General features: G+C 42.5%; 1 protein-coding gene across 1 annotated transcript in view; it reads right to left on the bottom strand.

Moving 5' to 3' along the window:
• Positions 1-20,874, bottom strand: part of akt1 (v-akt murine thymoma viral oncogene homolog 1) — a 57,782-nt gene that overhangs the window by 12,015 nt on the left and 24,893 nt on the right. Inside the window, exons 3-10 of the mRNA XM_061695496.1 lie at positions 12,057-12,185; positions 9,189-9,300; positions 8,797-8,923; positions 7,162-7,293; positions 6,973-7,038; positions 6,584-6,652; positions 6,338-6,463; positions 5,456-5,584 (exon numbers count right to left, since the gene is read on the bottom strand). Coding sequence (XP_061551480.1) covers positions 5,456-5,584; positions 6,338-6,463; positions 6,584-6,652; positions 6,973-7,038; positions 7,162-7,293; positions 8,797-8,923; positions 9,189-9,300; positions 12,057-12,185 — 890 coding nt within the window. The remainder of the gene's footprint in view (positions 1-5,455; positions 5,585-6,337; positions 6,464-6,583; positions 6,653-6,972; positions 7,039-7,161; positions 7,294-8,796; positions 8,924-9,188; positions 9,301-12,056; positions 12,186-20,874) is intronic.

Genomic DNA, 20,874 nt, shown 5'->3' with positions numbered 1-20,874 from the left:
GGGTAGACTCCCTGTTTAGCAAGTGTTCCCTTGTGTAAGTGAGTCACGTAATGTCTCAAAAGACAAACAAAAAAACACAAAAACATAGTACTGGAGAGCATGTCACCGAGGCGACCACATGGTTAGGCGCCATCTTGCAAGCAAGTAACAGGGAGGGAGCTCCAAAGATCTTTACATTTGGAATCAAGGATTATGTTTTTTTTTAGGAGGAAATCTGTAAAACCATAATGGCAACAGGCAATGTATGTAATTCAAAGATAAGACACAACAACTCTGACATCTAACTTTAATGTTACTGTAAAACCCACAAAGATAGGTAATCTATATTAACGTTACTAAGCGTCATAATGGTTCGGTTATATGTTTAATTGTGAAGACAAAGTACCATTGTAGACATTACTAAGACTGGCTTGGCACCATTAAAAAAAACTGATTGTGAATGCACAGCTAACTAATACAAGTACAGATACTGAGTGAACAGTACAGTATTAATGTCTGAACATACTGTATGTTGAGACTGAGCAAGACTTGCTTGATTTTTGCAACAATAACTTGGTCACAACACAATTTCCACAAAACTTTGAGAAGTGTCGGTTGAGCCAAGGTAGAAACTATTAATTTCAAGATACTTGCTTTTACTTTTGTTAACAGGATGACATGCAGGAGCCTAAATAAAAGACGTTGCATGCATCATTATTCCCTTGTCATTTGCATTTACTGTTGTACAATGTAAATTGTGGGTTTAAGAATGGAAGCCCTCCGTTTTTCGACCTCATTCTTTTAAGCAATGACGGTTTTGTTCTTGTATCTCTTACATCTTATGTTACATTCTCATAATGCAACATTTACATGTGATCGTGCGAGCTTACCGTTTGTTGATGACCAAAATGCAAAATGGATCAAATGCTGGGAATGTACCACTCGTTCTTAGCACCAAACATTTCAATTACATAAAATGGCTGTCGATCAGTTCAGGCTGTACCCCGCCTCTCGCTTGAAGCTAGCTGGTATAGGCTCCAGGACGTTCGCGAAACCTAGTGAGGATAAGTGGTACGGAAAATGGATGGATGGATGTGTTGGTTGTGGATTCATTACGATCAAACAAAGGTTTTACTCGTGTGAAACCATGAAAACAGACGTTCTAAAGTCTTTTCACCTGAGTTTTCAAACTTCGTGTGTTTCTGTGGCTAGTCTTCATGAGATGTCAAATCATGTGCTGATTTTTTTTTTAGGATGAAAATTTAGTTCGACACACCATTGACGATATTGTGCTTTTTGTGACTTTCTTCAAACTTTTGATTGTCCCAAACTGCCTTATAGTTAGGAGCTATAGTACCACCTGCTGCTTTGGCATGTGCTGAACTTGCTTCTTGAAATTGGTTATCAAACGGAGAGATTGATTTTGACAGTTTTTTTTTAGAAAGGCAAAAACAAAAGTTTGGATTTGTTCAATCAGTTGAGGGTAGAATCCCCTATGGTTTTCACACTATAACAACTTTTAACAAAAGTGACAAAGTGAATTTGTCCTTCAACTTCTTTTAGGGACAAAGCGGCCAGGAGCTGATTATTGGGTCTCTCCAAGCTTCCCCCCAATCTGAATGGAATATTCCCAGACGTTTCAACATTCCTGTGCAGCTCACACAACAAGGTCATTGTTTACTGCAGAACAACCTGTAACACTGCCTGGGCTGCACTCCATAGAGACGCTCGTCAGCGACCCTGTTGCCATGGAAACAGGCCCTGATGTCTCCCTGCTCTCGGCTGGTGCTGTCATACAGTGGGCTTCTCAGTGGAGATGAGAGTGGGGCTGAGGGAAGCTCGGGAGGAACAGGTCGAGCGCTGTAGTTTTTCTGGAATTTTTTTTCATGGCTATCCAACAACTGTGTGTGAATGAGTAAATATTCACATACTAGGCTGGCTCAAGATTATGGCTCGATGTTCTGGTGATCATGGTTTAAGGTGGTTCTGACCGATATAAATTGGAATGTTGTAATATGGCAACAAAAAGTGAGCACATCGACTCTGCTTCCTCCCGGGTCAGGTTGTGGTTCCCCTAATGTCGCACAACAGCTGTAGCCAATGCGGTCTTATACCAGGGGCAGAAGCTCACGTTTCCTGGGGGACTGCCGGTCAATGACACCTCCTCCTCCACCCCCCCAGCAAGAAAAATCCAAATTCCAAATGGGGGCTAAAAACAACGATAAGGCAACTGAGTCAACATGCACATGCTTCTCCCGGAAAACATTTTTACACCACCGGTCAAATGTTCGTGTTCTTCCTCTCACATAAACGCTACCCACACTCACAATGCACTATCAAGTTACACAGGCCTCACTGTGTGACACTTGTCATACCTGCACGCAATAGGGAGTAGACACACCCCTCCCCATACAGCAAATATGAGAGCAGGCCGCTCTGCCCTGGCGCACGCCATACTCATTAAAAGGACAGACATCAGCTGGAGATTAGAAAGGCATTTCAGAACAGCTGCCCTTTCTTCCACATGCTGCTTAACAACTGATTTCCAGCGACACACATTGCAAATTTCTACTCAGGTTGCACGTGACAGGGTGGAACACTTGTGCTTGCGCCTAAATTCAAACCAAAGTTTTGGATTAGGGATTTTTAACATTTAAAATGCGGCCACTGTTGCATATGAAAAACGTGCTTCATTTGTAGTAGTGCCTGCAACCCAACCAGCCAGCCACTAGGGGTCGAACATATGGTATGGCTGGCTTCATTAAGGGCTGGCACTGCGCTCGTAGCCAACTTCAAAATAAAAGCTTAAAATATAATTGATGTCCAATGTAGTAATATATGAAGCTTTTATTTTGAAGTTAGCCCTCTTAGCACGATGGCAGCATGCAGAGGTGGGTAGTAATGCGCTACATTTACTCAAGTAACATTTTCGATAAACTGTACTCATCAGAGTACTTTAAATGCACTGTATTTTCCTCTTTTACTTGAGTATTTATGTGAAGGAGGATCGATACTTTTACAGCCCCCCCCCCCAATCAGAACCTGAGCGGTGTTCTGTTATTGGACTTCTGTGCTCATCACGGATTGTCCAACGAACACCATGTTCAAGCATAAGGGTGTCCACACGTGCAATTGGCACCAGGACACCCTAGGTCGCAGTTCGATGATCGACTATGTGGTCGTGCAATCGGACTTGCGGCCGCATGTCTTGGACACTCGGGTGAAGAGAGGGGCGGAGCTGTCAACTGATCACCACCTTGTGGTGAGTTGGCTCCGATGGTGGGGGAAGATGCCGGTCCGACGTGGCAAGCCCAAACGTATTGTGAGGGTCTGCTGGGAAAGACTGGCAGAATCCCCTGTCAGAAGGAGTTTCAACTCCCACTTCCAACAGAACTTTGCTCATGTTCCGGGGGAGGCGGGGGACATCGAGTCCGAATGGACCATGTTCCGCGCCTCCATTGCTGAGGCGGCCGACCGGAGCTGTGGCCGTAAGGTGGTTGGTGCCTGTTGTGGAGGCAATCCCCAAACCTGTTGGTGGACACCAACGGTGAGGGATCCCGTCAAGCTGAAGAAGGAGTCCTATCGGGCCTTTTTGGCCTGTGGGACTCCTGAGGCAGCTGATGGTTACTGGCTGGCCAAGCGGAATGCTTTTTTGGTGGTCGCTGAAGCAAAAACTCGGGTATGGGAGGAGTTTGATGAGGCCATGGAGAAAGACTTCCGGACGGCTTAGAGGAAATTCTAGTCCATCATCCGGCGTCTCGGGACAGGGAAGCAGTGCACCATCAACACTGTGTATAGTGGGGATGGGGCGCTGCTGACCTCGACTCGGGACGTTGTGAGCCGGTTGGGAAACTACCTCCTCAATTCCACCGACACGCCTTCCCATGAGGAAGCAGAGTCTGAGTTCTTTGAGGCGGGCTCTTCTATCTCTGGGGTCGAGGTCACCGAGGTGGTTAAAAAGCTCCTCGGTGGCAACGCCCCGGGGGTGGATGAGATTTGCCCAGAGTTCCTAAAGGCTCTGGATGTTGTGGGGCTGTCCTGGTTGACACGCATCTGTAACATCGCGTGGACATCGGGGACAGTGCCTCTGGATTGGCAGACAGGGATGGTGGTCCCCCAGCCACGCGGCGCGCGCCCAGGGTGTGTTGCAACTACAGGGGATGACACTCCTCAGCCTCCCTGGTAAGGTCTATTCAGGGGTGCTGGAGAGGAGGGTCCGTCGGGAAGTCGAATCTCAGATTCAGAAGGAGCAGCGTGGTTTTCGTCCTAGCCGTGGAACAGTGGACCAGCTCTACACCCTCGGCAGGGTCCTCGAGGGTGCATGGGAGTTCGCCCAACCAGTCTACATGTGTTTTATGGGCTTGGAGAAGGCGTTCGACCATGTCTCTCGGGAGGTCCTGTGGGGGGTGCTTCGGGAGTATGGGGTACCGAACCCCCTGATACGGGATGTTCGGTCCCTATACGACTGGAGTCAGAGTTTGGTCCGCATATCCGGCAGTAAGTCGAACTCGTTTCCTTTAAGGGGTGGACTCCGCCAAGGCTGCCCTTTGTCACAGATTCTGTTCATAACTTTTATGGACAGAATTTTAAGGCGCAGTCGAGGCGGAGAGGGGGTCCGGTTTGGTGGCCTCAGTATTGGATGTCTGCTTTTTGCAGATGATGTGGTTCTGCTGGCTTCATCAAGCCGTGATCCCCAACTCTCACTGGAGCAGTTCGCAGCAGTGTGAAGCGGCTGGGATGAGAATCAGCACCTGCAAATCTGAGACCATGGTCCTCAGTCGGAAAAGGGTGGCGTGTCCTCTCCAGGTCGGGGATGAGATCCTGCCCCAAGTGGAGGAGTTCAAGTATCTTGGGGTCTTGTTCACGAGTGAGGGAAGAATGGAACGGGAGATCGACAGGCGGATCGGTGCAGCGTCTGCAGTGATGCAGACTTTGTATCGGTCAGTTGTGGTAAAGAAGGAGCTAAGCTCTCAATTTACCGGTCAATCTATGTTCCTATCCTCCCCTATGGTCGCGACCTGTGGGTCGTGACCGAAAGAAAAAGAACCCGGATACAAGCGGCCGAAATGAGTTTCCTCCGCAGGGTGCCCGGGTTCTGCCTTAGAGATAGGGTGAGAAGCTCAGTCATCAGGGAGGATCTCAGAGTAGAGCCACTGCTCCTCCACATCGAGAGGAGCCAGATGAGGTGGCTGGGGCATCTGATTCGGATGCCTCCCGGACGCCTACCTGGTGAGGTGTTCCGGGAACGTCAGACTTGGAGGAGACCCTGGGGACGACCCAGGACACACTGGAGAGACTAGGTCTTTCGGCTGGCCTGGGGACGCCTCGGGATCCCCCCGGAAGAGATGGATTAAGTGGCTGGAGAGGGGGAAGTCTGGGCGTCCCTGCTAAAGCTACTGCCCCCGCGACCCGACCTCGCATAAGAGATGGATGGATGGACAAAGCATTGTTGCGATAGGAAACACAATTAGGTTACCTCAGGTGCAAGGTACTCTGGTGTTCCACAGAAAGTCTTCATGGTGGCGCCATCTTTGATCCCCTCCTTACAGAGGCCAAAATCGGTTATCTTGATGTGTCCATCTTTATCCAGCATCAGATTTTCCAACTGTAGGGAAAATGACAAAAAGTTATATGCTTCTCAAACTTTATGTGCATAGTGCATACAAGAGACTTGTTTCTCTGTATGTTGATATTTATCGGTGTGTTCATTGCACAAATTACTTTCTCTGCAGCTTTCACAAATTAAGTTTGGGGTTTACAATCAGCTGAAAAAAAAGAGCTAAGTCCTGTTTACACAAATATGAATATACACTTTGGTGACCACTCATTTCAATAACATTTTAAACATTCTGTCTTTTCATACAGCTTTATGATATTAACTGCATTGTTGACGGATAGGTGTGGTTAAATGTTAAACTAATGACTGTTCTTCAGCTAATGACTGTTCTTCAGCCAGTGAAGTGAGACAACATGGTCTTTCAGTATCGCTACGTGCTAACGCCTTCTCTTTTTCTTCATTTAAGTCAGGCGACTGTAGCTCTCACATGTCCAGCAGTGCCAGGCGAGTCAGCACATCTTCCAATCCTGCTACACTGGCAATTTCAGCAGCAGCTTAGCAGGCTGAGATGCCGCCTCATAAACCCAAGGGAAATTGTCAGGGAACCGGGGTGAGAGTGCTGTGCTGACCAGGCTGGTCTATCCGTTGGAAGTGGTATAGCTACAGATGCCTGCTGCACAACACTCGGAGCTCTACAAAAACATCTCCAATATCAATCTGTGATCAGCACCTTCCTAAAATAGATCACTAACAAAAATACTTGAGAAGCAAGAATGGGAGAGGATAAGTATCCACATCTACCTTTAGATCTCTGTAGACCACGTTTCTTTCAGCATGCAGGTAGTCAAGCGCAGACACGATCTCTGCACCGTAGAAGCGAGCACGCTCCTCTGAGAATACCCGATCCCTTGAAAGGTGGAAGAAAAGCTGAAGGGAAACAGCAGAGATTGGCGGGAAGGAGACAAGGTTCTGTCATTCCAGGGGAAAATAACAACTGACCTACCAGTGTGTCATTGTCAATGCCGAAAAGCGTTTAAAATAGTTTACCTCGCCACCGTTAGCATATTCCATAACAAAGCAAAGGCGGTCGTGAGTTTGGAAAGAGTATTTCAGTCCCTATAGATGAAAAACAAGTGACAATTTACAACTTCAACAGCTGGATGCAAAATGTAACACAATTTTGCAGAACTGTTACACTTTAAAAAACAAAAATATGCAAATATTCCTAAAGCAATATGCTCACATTTCTCTCTTATAGAAAAGGTTAACTGACCATAAAAAAAGCCTAGCTCTGCTGTAGCCTTTGTAGGATACTAATACTTCAAAACATTTCTCTTTTTAATCAATGGATGCTGCTAGGCTAAATAGAATTGACTATCAAGGGTCTTAATAAAGTCAAGAGAAGTTTGATTTAGGTACACAAAGGGGTTCCTTACTGTCAAGAAGGGGTGCTTTGAATTCTGAAGGACTCTGTTTTCTGTGAGTGTGTGCGCCACTTCATCCTGGAAAAAGAATCCACAAAGAGCATTTGTGCAATTCCCACAAAGGTTCAGTATCATGTCCTTACTCCAATGTTACCCCACCAGTCTTTTCTCTGTTTTGCTATCTCACTGGCAACCACTCACTTTTGCTACGATCACCTCCTTTTTTAGGATCTTCATGGCATAGTAGCGTCCTGTGGCCTTCTCCTTTACCAGGATAACTTTGCCAAAAGTGCCTTTTCCCAGGAGTTTGAGGTATTCAAAGTCATGCATAGTCTGGAGAGCCAGAGGACAGAGTAGTATCTGATTACAAACAAACTCATACTCAAACTAGACAGGACACACAATCCCCCTCACAACGTAGTGGCACTCAAGGCGCTATTTCACCCATCACGTATTTCCCACTCTAATGGTTCAACCTATATGTGGTTGTGTCTCAGTTAACCTTTGACCCTTGCGCTAAGGAGAATGTTAGAAATGGTTGTGTGAGGGACAGCCGATCTGGTGGCCTTGGACACTTGTGTCATGACACACATGGGAGGTTGGGAAGCCTGGTGGACATGCTATCTGGTGCTAAGCCACCCAAGGCTGATGTTGGGAAAGTCAAAGAAGCTGACAAGCGCTGAGGGAAGGTTAGATGAAGTGGTGCGAGTGGAACGCAAGGTGCAATAAAGGAGAAGATTAATGGAATAAGAAGAAGAACAAGAACACACAATTAGGGCCTCCTGATTTACCAAGATCTCAAATAGTGGGGGCTAAATGTTCAGTCTATCTGACCGTGCGTGGTGATGGCAGCTTTGTTGTGTCATTTACTAAGATTGTCATCTTTTGCTAAGATTCCAAATAGTGGGCTCGTGTTCACTCACTAACAGATTGCGCACACTGTTGGCAACAGGTGTAAAAGTGGTGGAGCCTGCTGTTTCAAAAGAGGGTTTTGCGCTTTAGGTAGGTAGCTTTGATGATTTTAACCTGCATGAAAAATTTGGGAGACCACCAAAAGCACAAAATGAAGTTTGAAGTGATGGAATTGAAAGTGTTAGTGAAATACAAACAAACATAACTGACTTACGGAAAATAATGTTTTTGCTTTGACAATTTTGAGGAAGCTACCACAATCACATAAAAGGCTTGTCTTGTTTAACTAGCATCGAGTGTGTGGGAATTGGAGGTACGTATCTGCACAGCTTGCGTAACACTGCATTTAATACTTGGGACAACAAACCTGAAAAAAACTGCTCTGGCAGAGGCCAGCTCCAATTGCAGCAGTGTGCCGAAATGACCCAGATGCAACAAAATGCAGAGTTGAAAGGAGTTTTGTCATAGGTGATATAAGTCCATCTTGTGACTGGGTCCAAATCAGCCCTTATTTCTTTCAGAAACTCCAACATTATATTGTTGAATAGACGATACGTTGCAATAATATTTAGTTCTCATTTTGCCTGTGCTACGGTTTGCACCTGCCTTTCAGATGGGCTATTTAAAGACACAAAATCATACATGGCAATTCATCCAAGGTTTAATCAATCACATTGTGTGTGCTAAATAATAACGCTATTTGCATCTACTTTTCCAGGAACGCGCAAAAGGAATTGCGTGGAAATTCTGCCCGTCCGGCAGATGCAATTCTGGATGCATTTGGTTAGTAGATCAGATTCCACATTAGTTTGCGCAATCAAGTTTATTTTCTACATTTGCAAACCTTTAGTAAATCAGGCCCTTAATGGTTGAAGCCTAAATGTAATGGACGCTTGCAGGTGTCAACATAAAACTAAGACATACCACTTTCTGTCTGGGTTTGGTCAGGTAGACCTCCATATCCATGGGGTCTGGAGAGGAGTCCATCATCTCCTCCTCTTGCTTCTGCAGCCCTTCTGCCACTGCCTGGATGGCTTTCGTCCATTCTTCCCTAAAGGTAGCCGAAAGAATCCAACTTTTTTACCAAACGCCAGCAAGCCAATCACATAATTGTCTTTTTATCAACAGGGGGCAATTTCAAGTATGAATTCTTCCAAGAGAACCTTGTGTGAGTGCATAACTATGATTAAATACACATATTTGCAAAGTGCAAAGAAAAATATGATGTTGCTTTCTCGCAATAGGGACATGTAGTCTGCATGCACACAATTTGTCTTGCTGATCTGTGAGCTGAGAAAGGCATGCTTCTCACTTGCCTCTCCTCAGGGGTCTCAACGTGGAAGGTGCGCTCGATGACAGTGGTCCACTGCAGGCAGCGGATGATAAATGTATTGGGTTTAGGTCGTTCCGTCTTCATCAGCTGGCATTCTGGCCATAATATGAGGAGATAGTTGGAAAGGGGAGACGGAGAGATGGGCCAGTGTTGGCGAGGAAAGGGGAGCGAAACACACACACACACACACACACACACCACACACACACACACACACACACACACACACACGCGATTGTATCCATTTATCTTTATCGCCGCCCAAATACAAACTGTCTAATTTGGAATGTAACAGTACTCAGGTAGAGGTAATCAGCTGCAATATTTAACCTTTAGCAATGAATCAATAATCTTGCAGACAGTGTAGAATGCTTGCATTGCAAATACAAAGACAAACCAGTGAAGGTCGAACAAAATCCCTTTCGGGACGTTGGTCGACCTCAGATTTGCTGGTGCTTCAAAAGAACATTATTTTTCCTTTATATTGCTTAAGCCCATTTGTACTGAGCAGCTAGGACTTTGACCATACAACTGCAAATTTCATACTGATGAAAGAGGTAGACACAGTCATATTTTACATACAAGACCACAAAAATCTAAAGAAAAACATTTATGGCATTTAATAGTCTGGATGTTCACCAAAGTCTCAACAGATATGTTGTCTCTGAGATTTGCTGACATCTTGTTTGATGCATGATGTGGATATGACCAAGTTTTTTTGGCATTTGTGTAAAATGTTCACAGAAACTCCAAACTAGGACTTCAGTGTAACTACACTTTGTACTTTTTATTTTACACTGTGCATTTAAATATAGAAAATATATGGTGCTAAAATAGATTTATTAGACCACGTCATAAAAAGACCATCCAGCATTATGAAGTGCTTTAATACAGACTCTTAATTTCAGTTTGACATTTTACCCTTTCAAACAGGAATGAAGAATTTCAAACTGAATTCAGTTATTTAAAACTCATTCACTGCCACTGGTGGCTATTGAATTAAAAAATCCATGTCAACATGGAGGACTGGCAGTGAATGTTGAGCTGGCTCAGTGGGTTAATCTGCTGTCAGAAATGAAACAAACATAACATTCAACCACTAAAACGATCTTTTTCTGTTCAGTAATGCACTATAAATCAGTATCTTAACCAAGAAAGAAGAAGTAAATTAGAAAATTCACAAATAACAACATACATTATAGAAGTATTCTAGCATTAAAAGGAGCATCATAATTCTGGTGTTTTTACCATTAGAGAAACATAAAACATCATTTTAGTAATTACCAGTGCAGTTGTGGCTCAAACCTTACATTAGGTCGCAGTTTAATACATTTGTTTAACCCTGTAGATGGCATATTTATATTTGTCCAACTATTTAACTGTGATTGGTTTAACAATGTCTCACTGTGCTTTTTAATTGCACAGATGTGTATCCATGGTTAGGAAAAACTGTATTTACAAAGCTTGACCACGACTGCTCTGTACGTGTACAAATGAGAATACCTCTCGCAAAGTGTGTAACATAGTAATCATTTTCTTTGCTTGTGTCTTTGATGCAACTAGTAAAAGTTTCAATAATCTAAAAATAAGTGCATTCAGGGAGAAGCGATTTCCTTCTGATCCTCTTCTGCAATACCATCTGTTCCCAAATGAAAAATGTCAGCCTATGCATCGGAATGTGACATAAAATGCCCTCAATCTGATGGATGGAGGACAGAGGAATGGACCGCCACTGAGACCCAACAGGGCTCTATGAGGATTGAAACACAATCCAGCGGCCGCGCCCTCGTCAGCAGCGATGTGCCACGTGTCCTCAGCACTGTGGTCTCAGAAAACCAAAGCAACTGCTGATGGCGGCAGCGCCTCAGAGCAGATAAATAGAAGTCAGGCGGCTAATAGCCACAATAACTCAAAAGTGTCTGAGAGAGAAACGTTTCAACTAACAGTGGGCTGTCTAATTGCTGAGCTCAGTCATTGGAAAACTGAACTGAACACATTTTGTGTGTGTGTGCACAGTACCGATGGAGAAGATTCATACAGAGAAGAGAGCAATTGTATTAATGCCAGGAGCCAAAAACACATAAGATAAATATGACACAAAACTGTACAACAAATTTGCACATTTTTCCAAACTATTTCAGTTTTACAGTGCTTATCAAATGTATTAGACCACCACCCAATTTGTTTATGACACACCTATTCTTAATTAAAAGCATCGGTAATGACGGAAAATTATGTTTTGAGATTTCTGTAATGGTTAATATGCGTGTATGCAGGGCTTTAACCCGAAATTATAAATGAAAAAAAAATTGTAAAACATTATTTTGTGATTAGGATTCAAATGATAAGTTATTTACTTGCATTCTTGAAAAGAAAAAAAGGTTTTAGTGGTTAAAATGTCATGCTTAATTAATTTCTGACTTCTCAGAATAGGCCAGGGTGCCAGTTCAACTTGGGTTGAAAAAAGGTCAATTTTCTTTGAAATTCCTTATTCCCGATCAAAATGATAAAACATGAGAACTGACTGAAATGGTAAAAATTCCTAAAAAGGCATTTCAGATGCTGGATCGTCTCCTAGTTTTAATGACAGGTGGTCTAATAACAAAAAATATATATATCAAAAGATGTACATATAAGGACAAGCTCAGACAAGTCATTTTTATGCAGAAATCCCATATACATTTGACATTTATAATAATTTCCTAATAAAATTACTCTTTAAGGAAGGTAGACATCTGTGGTAAGTGTTTGCAAACATACTGCAACTGTTACAACAACGGAAGTATGGAGAAAATGAGCTGCTGAGAATTGGGGAGAAAACGCAGCGGTTTCTGTGAGAGCAAATACTCACGTGCTACAGAGAAGTTATTTAAGGGAGTTTCCAGCTGGTCGACATCTTGCGGTCGCTCTTTGTAGCCAATGAATGTACCATCGCTCTTCAGAAGGAAATACCTTGGCCTCCAGGTCTTGATGTATTCTCCTGATATGAGCGAAAATGGGCATCAAAATTATAGATGAGAAAATTAATATGACAAAATAAAGAAATCATTGGGCAAGCACAACACAATTTTCTATTTAAATTTTTCGTGGAAAATGCTTGTTGCTGATACGATATATGCACGTTCATTCAAGAATTCGGGGGATTAAAAAAAACATTCTATTCAAATTCTTTTCAGTTATAATCGGTGCAAATTATTCGCGATCGGGCCCTGTCCCCACTCCCCGTGATAGCGGGGGTCCATTGTATATTGTTTCTGAATGCTTCAAATGTTTCTGTGGTAATTCTTAATATCAAGGCATTGTTCTCTCTCTTTTTTTATTACAATTCCCATACGTGCAACCTGTTTCCTGCAATGTGGTCATTACTATGCTGTTCCAGTGCACAAAATGACCATCTTGTCAACGCCTTTCTTTTACTGGAGGTCAGCCGCAGGACAAATGATTTTTCAGCTCAAGTCAGGACCCTTTCCTCTGTCCCGTCTGTCTATTTTACAAAAGTCACATTGTTGCAGACCCTTTAAACATTTAAAATGTCTGAAACTGCTTGGCCAGCATTATGCGAGAAAGACAAATGAAAGTTTCGTTGGGTCTGAGGGACGTGGCTCTATTCATAAAACTTACATACCGTAAAGTTTATCGCTAGATACTGTAGATTCTTCGTTTGAGTTAGTTCACTGTTTCAGTGATTTCGTAAACACCAATACATTTGCCAAAAGCCCAGTTTGAGCTGGAGACAACATCCGTAACTTCAAGTCATATGTGTCCATGTCCAACAAAACTCAATATATTCTGGTGATGATTCAGGAAATGCTGCACCAGATGTTGTGCAGATGGGGGGAAACTAGCTTACGTATCATAGCAAGGCAATGGCACACGGTGTAGTGGGACTTGAATATTTATAAAGGAAAAGAGTAATTCATTTTAATTATGGAGACACATATTAGCCCCATGCAGAGTCGTAGCAAGCTGTCCTTAATTGCCCCATTTCCTCCAACAGAAGTGGTGTGTGTGTGTGTGCGCGAGATAGAGAGACTTGGGGTATCTGTCAATATAAACTTCTGTTGCCCTCTCGAGCACACACGGGAAACTGATTAAGGGATCTGTTTCACGAAGTTGCTAGCGAGGTCTCTCCATTTTTTGGTCATCCTTCAAAATAATTTTAATAAGGAAAAAACAATTATCACTGGCTGACTAAATTTCACTTTTCAAGATTTGCACTTTTGACATCATAAAATAATAAACTTCCTGCATCACATTTATTTGGACCCCTGAATGACAAGAGCAAGAAACCTTAGTGGGATAGAGTCCAAATTTAATTCCGGGATGAGATGCAAGGGAACGAAAGGAAAAGGGGACTTAAGTAAAGTACGGACATTCTGGCAGAGTTGACCGGATACGAGGTGAAGCAGCACTCTGTAAATGAGCTGTCAAGACTTGCTGAGAAGGTGTTGGCCTGAACACAAAACATCTGCCCCACAATCTAATATACTTTTCTGTTCAAACTGCAGCAGATGTCTCATATTTCTTATCATGGCACAAAAAGAAAAAAAAATCCATCTGGTTTTCTGCAAAGTTCACAGTTTTGCAACAAATGTATCCCATTTACATCAGATCCACTGTGTCATCTGTTCATCCTGATAATTTTCTTTTCCCCATTTGTATTTTTTAAGCTATGGATTAAATTGATTTCAAGGTTCTCCAAATTACTTCATCAGACAGTTTGATGAAATCTAAAATGAGTAAGAATACATACAGTCACTCAAGTATCAGATTTCCAACACACAGACATTGCCTTTCTTTAGCCAGGTCCCATCATTTGGACTACAGCTGGTCTCACACTGTGGTCAGTATATCCATCCCAAGCTATGACCCATGACAGTCCACACTGAGGACAGTAGATGGTCATGTCAAAATGTGACACCATCATTACAAACAAAAGTAAGACAGCAGACGCAAACATCTTTCGTAAGGTCTTATTCACACCTTAATTCAAATATGTACAATACTTGTGTGAATGTGTGTGTCCTTTTTTCTGTCACTGATGGAAAAATTCAACTGGAATACAAAGTATTTAGCAGCCACAAGAAGTGTAATGTACAGTTAAATACTTTATGTGTGAGGCAGCAGCCCATGGCGCATACAGTATCTGGTAGTGGCCTCAGTCACATGGACACTCACCAGTCTTAGAAATTAGGCTAGTTGGGCTATGGAGCTACGTCTCAATTATGTAACAGTGATATAAATGGCAATAGGGACAGTTTGTCTGGTCACTATGGAGAGGCCACACACAGCACAAGGAGATGAAGGAATGTAGCACTTGGTGTCTAAACTCTCTTCTGAGCATGTAGGTGCCTAAATGCAGTTCAAGTGACGTTCGAGTGTATATGCGTTGTCAATTTAGAGAAGAGGGGAGTCATCGAGTTTTACCTGAACTCTGTTATGTACATCAATGTACATAATACTCTTGTTTTTATTCCTTATGGAATCATTACAGTCTGTACAGTAAAGCCCAACATGATTGCTGAATTTTGTTTTGTTGAATGGGTATCTTCTGGCTGGAATCATTTAAGATAGTGTTAAAAGATTAAGAAGTTGTGTTGGAGACCGTTCACTGAAAAATTGTGGCTATTGTTTTTTACATATTGAAAATTATTCAATCTATTGAGCTTCCATGAAACACAATCTTTCACACATAAAGGATCCTGGTAGCTTGTAGCATAATCTAGAGCATTCTAATCAAATATAAATTCAGAACAAGGGAAATGCCTGTATTGAGAAATTATATGAATGATTGGGACCATATAAAAATGGTATTCAGAGACATCTCTGCAGGAGGCTTTCGAAGTGCTCCCTGCTCAGCCTGAAATACACTCAGAAGTGCTCTTCTTGAAACTGTAGCTCACAAACGAGCTTAAACTCAGAGATCTTGCCCAGAAATTAGTATCGGATGCACTAGGGCTTCACAATTAATCAAATTTTAATCTTGATCATGATTTTGGCTGCCACGATTAAATGAACCTGATTGTCAGCTTTTTTTCTTTACGTTGAAAATGCGGGCACAGCTGCATATGAAAAGTGCTTCATTTGATGAACGTATGGTTAAGGCTTCATTAAGGGCCGGCACCGCACTCCGTGACCAACTTAAAAAGAAAAGCTTAACATGGCATTGATGTCCAATGTAGTAATACATACAATTTTTATTTTGAAGTTGGCCCTCTCAGTACGTTGGAAGAGAGGCACCTTGTCACCGGAAGACACGACTAAAAATCGGAACGTCTGCCTTGACTTCAACTGTTCAGCTGGAATGACCGCAGTAAAAAAAAAAAACACGGGCGTAAATAGAGAGGGATTTATTTCTATTAAATTGCAATTCAGCGGCCGACTGGTTAGCACATCTGCCTCACAGTTCTGAGGACCGGGGCTCAAATCCCGCCCTCGCCTGTGTGGAGTTTGCATGTTCTCCTTGTGCGTATTTTCTCCGGGCACTCCGGTTTCCTCCCACATCCCAAAGACATGCGTGGTCGGTTGATTGAAGACTCTAGATAGCCCGTAGGTGTGAATGTGAGTGTGAATGGTTGTTTGTTTATATGTGCCCTGCGATTGGCTGGCGGCCAGTTCAGGGTGTACCCCGCCTCTCGCCCGAAGATAGCTGGGATAGGCTCCAGCACACCCGCGACCCTAGTGAGGATAAGCGGTACAGAAAATGGATGGATAAATTGCAATTTGTGATTGCACTTTATAACAGCATATTTATACAGTTAGGCCTTTATAAAGTAGAATTTTTTGGCGTACAATTTTTTTTTTATCATTCATTGTTTAAAGACTAATTTTGCACTGAAAACTGTTATATAGTTTGGTAAAAAGTAGTGCAATAAAAATAAAGATTTTTCCCGAACATGAAGCATAATCGTGACTAATAATAATCGTGATTACAATATTCATCAGAATGATCACGATTATTATTATTATTTTTGCTACTGCTCAGCTCCTCCTCTTTAAAATAAGCAAAGCCAGAGCTTTCTTTTGTAACAGTGACAAATACATTTTGCCAAGGTGCGGTCTACTCCTCTTCCCGTGAGGAAACTTAACTCCGTTACTTCCTTGTAGGGCTGCTACGTCAGCACTTCCAAATATGGTCGCACCCCCAGTGCCGTCATTCTTATACGCTGCTGCCCGGACCTTTCATGCTAAGCAAGAGCGTTGTGAAAGGGGCCCTAATAGTACACCTGAAAGGCAGGTGCAAACCAGGCGCAAAGGGATACCAGTGGAAAGCATAAAATGAAAGGAAGGGGGAACCTTTATCCTCGTGGTTGTGTTGGCTCAGCCACAAACAGTCTGCCTTAACAACAAAGAGGACCCTTGAGAGCTTCCTATTTACACTACTTCCCCTTCCACTTTTACTCTACTTTCCACACATAGTGCCATCTATTTTGCCATGGCATGATAAAAAGTGACTGACGGGTAAGCTTTTTGATGTTGACTAACAAACAAGACTGTACTTATTTGCAAGGGTGAGATTGTGGACCCTGAAAACACACACTTATCTCCAGTCACCAGTTAACATGATATGATCAATTATGCTTTGAGTGCCCTGGCTTACAAAAGGTTATGCTACATGTCAGTGCTTTGCAAACTACGCTAAATAGATCATCTGTAGACTGCGTAACACTGTATGAACTTCTGACAAAAGACAATGCATTTAATAACAACATGATTTTAGCTCATCATCACAGCCTTCAAATAAACCACCTCTTTTGTGATGCTCCGTCCTCCAAAACAGGAAACTGTCCAATAGACAAACCAACTACGTCTACGTGACAAGCCTTTGTGGGAAATTGCTGTGCCACAGTTTAGCTATGAAAAGAGAGAGAGCCTAAGCACTGCCAGTAAAGCATTACTCAATGTAACTGGCTGTATGGCAGAAGAAGACAAATTTGACACCAGACGAGAAATTATTGAAGTAGAGGGGGCAAGAAAGCATCATAGTGTGCAAAGAACTGAGCAGAGTAGTGAGACAGATCACTACATATGTTCCCCACATATGTACAACTGCAAGCAGTGTGTATGAGCCATGTGTACCATGTGTCTGTTTATGCGAGGAGCTGTCAGGGACTGATAGAGTGTCTTTACATGACGAGCAGCTGCTGAGGTTGGGGATGCGCACTGGGCAAAGTGGAAAATAATGAACAGAGAACCACTGCCAAACAAACAGAATTTATCTTTATTTGCCAACTGCTGCATGGCACTGTGTATAGAGCATCAACCTGCCACTGACACACCCTCCATACCCCAACCTGCTCACGTCAAAGTAGACAGGAAAAGAACAGGTTTGGCCACAGCTGCACATGAGGGCAACTTGTCATATTTGTTTATATTACACTGAACAAAAATATAAACGCAACACTTTTGTTTTTGCTCCCATTTTTCGTGAGCTGGACTCAGGCAGACACAAAAGGACATTTCCTTCAAATATTGTTCACAAATCTGTCTAAATGTGTTAGTGAGCATTTCTCCTTTTTTGAGATAATCCATCCCACCTCACAGGTGTGGCATATCAAGATGCTGACAGCATTATTATTGCACAGGTGTGCCTTAGGCTGGCCACAATCAAAGACCACTCTGAAATGTGCAGTCTTGCTTTATCAAAAACAAAAGTGTTGTGTTTATATTTTTGTTCAGTATATATATATCAGCATCTGTGAAAAATCAAGATGCCCAATACATTGATAGTCTGTGATTTCACTTGAGTTGAAATGAGGACAGAGGTAAAAACTTATAGCACAACATCTGTGAAACAGTCACTACATCATCAAGGCTCGTTCAAGGAAACCATTGTACTCCAGATGCTGGATTGAAAACATTTTTGAAGGGGAAAAAGTAAAAGATAGAAATGTACTTCCTTTGTATGCAGAAGTCAACTTGGATTAAGAGGATTTGACAGTAAAATGACTACTGGATGAAGGTGGATTCATAAAGGAAAAATGTTACGAGAACTGAGTTTCTGATGTTCGGTTGCCTCTACATGACCTCGACAGGAATGTTAAGGACTCATTTCCAACTTATGGAAAATATTTTCCTTTGGCTTTTTGAAAAGTTTCACATAAAGACAATGTTCTCCAAACAATACCTATTCACATTAACCAACAAAATAAAATACTTGTGTGCATACCGGACCAATAGTTTTATTAAGAAACACTATGCCCATGCTTACCATCATCTGCATGTACCCCACAGGATTGACAGCCTTCTGAAAACCCCTTCACTGAAGCGTAAGTCTGGTAAACAGGGATGTCCACAAATAGACTCCTAGTGGTGCTCCGGCATTAGCCCTTTTGCCATGGATGAGAAAAGTGCCTTTTTGCCTGGAACCGATGTTTTCTCTTCTTCTTCATCACACAACACTCATCAGACATCTATACAAAGTATTGCACTAATGAAATCCATGACTTCGAAGCCTTGTCTTGCTGTTTGCTGATGTTAAGTTGTCATGTTAGTTTATCATGTCTTAAAAGACCATCTGTGACAGACCCCACAGAAAAATAAATACATAAAAAAGGGATTTAACAATTTTGGTTGTATTGTGTGTGGTGTGCTCCAATAATCTCAACACAGAATACCACACACACAAAGATACTGTCCCGTCGCCCATCTTGAAATCTCGCATGATCACACAAAAACAAAGATGGGCAGACACTTTTGGGTATGTGCAGAGTGTTGCCGGAGGGAATGGAGGCAGAAGTGATGTAGATTAATAAAAGGAAATGCTTTGTAAAATACCTCTTTCCATTTGGGGAACCTATTTTTTCTACAAAAAATGACATCGTGTAAGACATTTGACGTTGGTTTTTATTTTCAGTTGTTTCAGTGTTTTTCAGTCTAGGGCACTTCTTTGATTGGTTACATCCCGTTTCACGTCGCAATGACTCTATTAAATGTGTTCAATATTTAAGATTGTCGGCCCAACCCCACGCTTAACACACCTCAGACCTAAGGATAATGTTATAGGATAATCTTGTAAGACAAAAAGATACTCTGGCGTTTGACATGCTTGGTTGGGAAGGGGCTAAATTGGGACAAAAACAGCCCGATTGTCTTTGTGTGTCTCCCCGGCGTTGAAGAAAGAAGGTGAGAAGATAAAGACTAGCTGCAGCAGACGGACAGAAAGGCCATCAAACAGGCATAGAATTAAAATAGTTATGTAAATTAAATAAGTGCACCTGTTTTATTTCATTTAACATTTTAAGTATGTTGATGTGGAAGCCAGAAGAGCTGGCACCGACTGGTTAGCACATCTGCCTCACGGTTCTGGGGACCGGGGTTCGAATCCCGGCCCCACCTGTGTGGAGTTTGCATCTTCTCCCCGTGCCTGGGTGGGTTTTCTCCGGGCACTGCGGTTTCCTCCCACATCCCAAAAACATGCGTGGTAGGTTGATTGAAGACTCTAAATTGCCCGTAGGTGTGAATGTGAGTGCGAATGGTTGGTTGTTTCTATGTGCCCTGCGATTGGCTGGCGACCGGTTCAGGGTGTACCCCGCCTCCCACCCAAAGATAGCTGGGATAGGCTCCAGCACCCCGTGAACCTAGTGAGGAGAAGCGGTAAAGAAAATGGATGGATGGATGGAAGCTAGAAGGAAAAAAAAAAGCGTCACCACACACATTTTAGAGTAGGAAGTCAATGTTTTATCATTGCAGAATCCTGGGCAAAATAATACCTTTATTTGTACAGCACATGTGCTCGTTTATCGCGGGGGTTAGGTTCCGGACCATCCCCGCAATAAGTGAATTCCGCGATGTAGCATCCATGTTTTTTTCTCTCTTTTACAGATTTTTAAGTTGTATGATTCTCCAGTAACACAATTTTTGTTTCCATGGCTTTAATTAACCTCTACTGTACTCATAAACATTTTCTTTTCACTTAAACACATTTTATACTCTTAAACATACATAAACAGTATTTAAAATAAAGGTACTCGCCATTAAAGTTGATGTCGTTTGTACTGCAGCAAGAGCATTGCAGCTGTCACCCAGATATTATTTACGTCCTTCTTTATGCCATAATGACTACAGACAGGCATAAACCTTGTGCTGGTCTGCCTTATATTCAACTGGCCGAGAAGTTCCATCTTTACTGCGAGATAGCTGCGACTGCTAGCATCATGCTCCGCTGCCAACTGCCAACCAGCAGGTACCTTGTTTTGGCGGCATTGTAGGGCTTGACAAAGTATTGTAACATCTTCCAATGATAAACAGTGAGACGTCAGTCTATTTATCTCACATTTTTCGATAACGTAACGAAACACTGTTACCGTGAGACGTACACCATCAACAAACTCTCTCTCAGCTTGTTCACAGACACAGAGAAGCGATGCGTACAGAGACACTGAATTATCAGCACAAGTGAGCTTTTGTACTGTACTGTACAGCTGTGTTTCAATAAATTGTCATTTGTTTTTTCCATGACTTAGCTAAAAAAAAAATGCTTAGTTTACCACAGCAATTTAAAAAAGATGAAATTATCAGCAATATGAATATGATTTTTTAAAATCCGATATGCACTGAATCCGCAATAGGTGAACCGCGATATAGCGAGGGAACACTGTATACTTAAATACTAGTGGTTTACAAATTGTTTTGTAAAATTAATTGCGCTATAGTCTATGAAATAGAGC

This window comes from Phycodurus eques, chromosome 14 (genome assembly GCF_024500275.1).
Source record: "Phycodurus eques isolate BA_2022a chromosome 14, UOR_Pequ_1.1, whole genome shotgun sequence".
In the NCBI taxonomy this organism is placed as follows: domain Eukaryota; kingdom Metazoa; phylum Chordata; class Actinopteri; order Syngnathiformes; family Syngnathidae; genus Phycodurus; species Phycodurus eques.
Note: the sequence above shows the minus strand (reverse complement) of the source record. Positions and strands in the feature narration are given on the sequence as shown.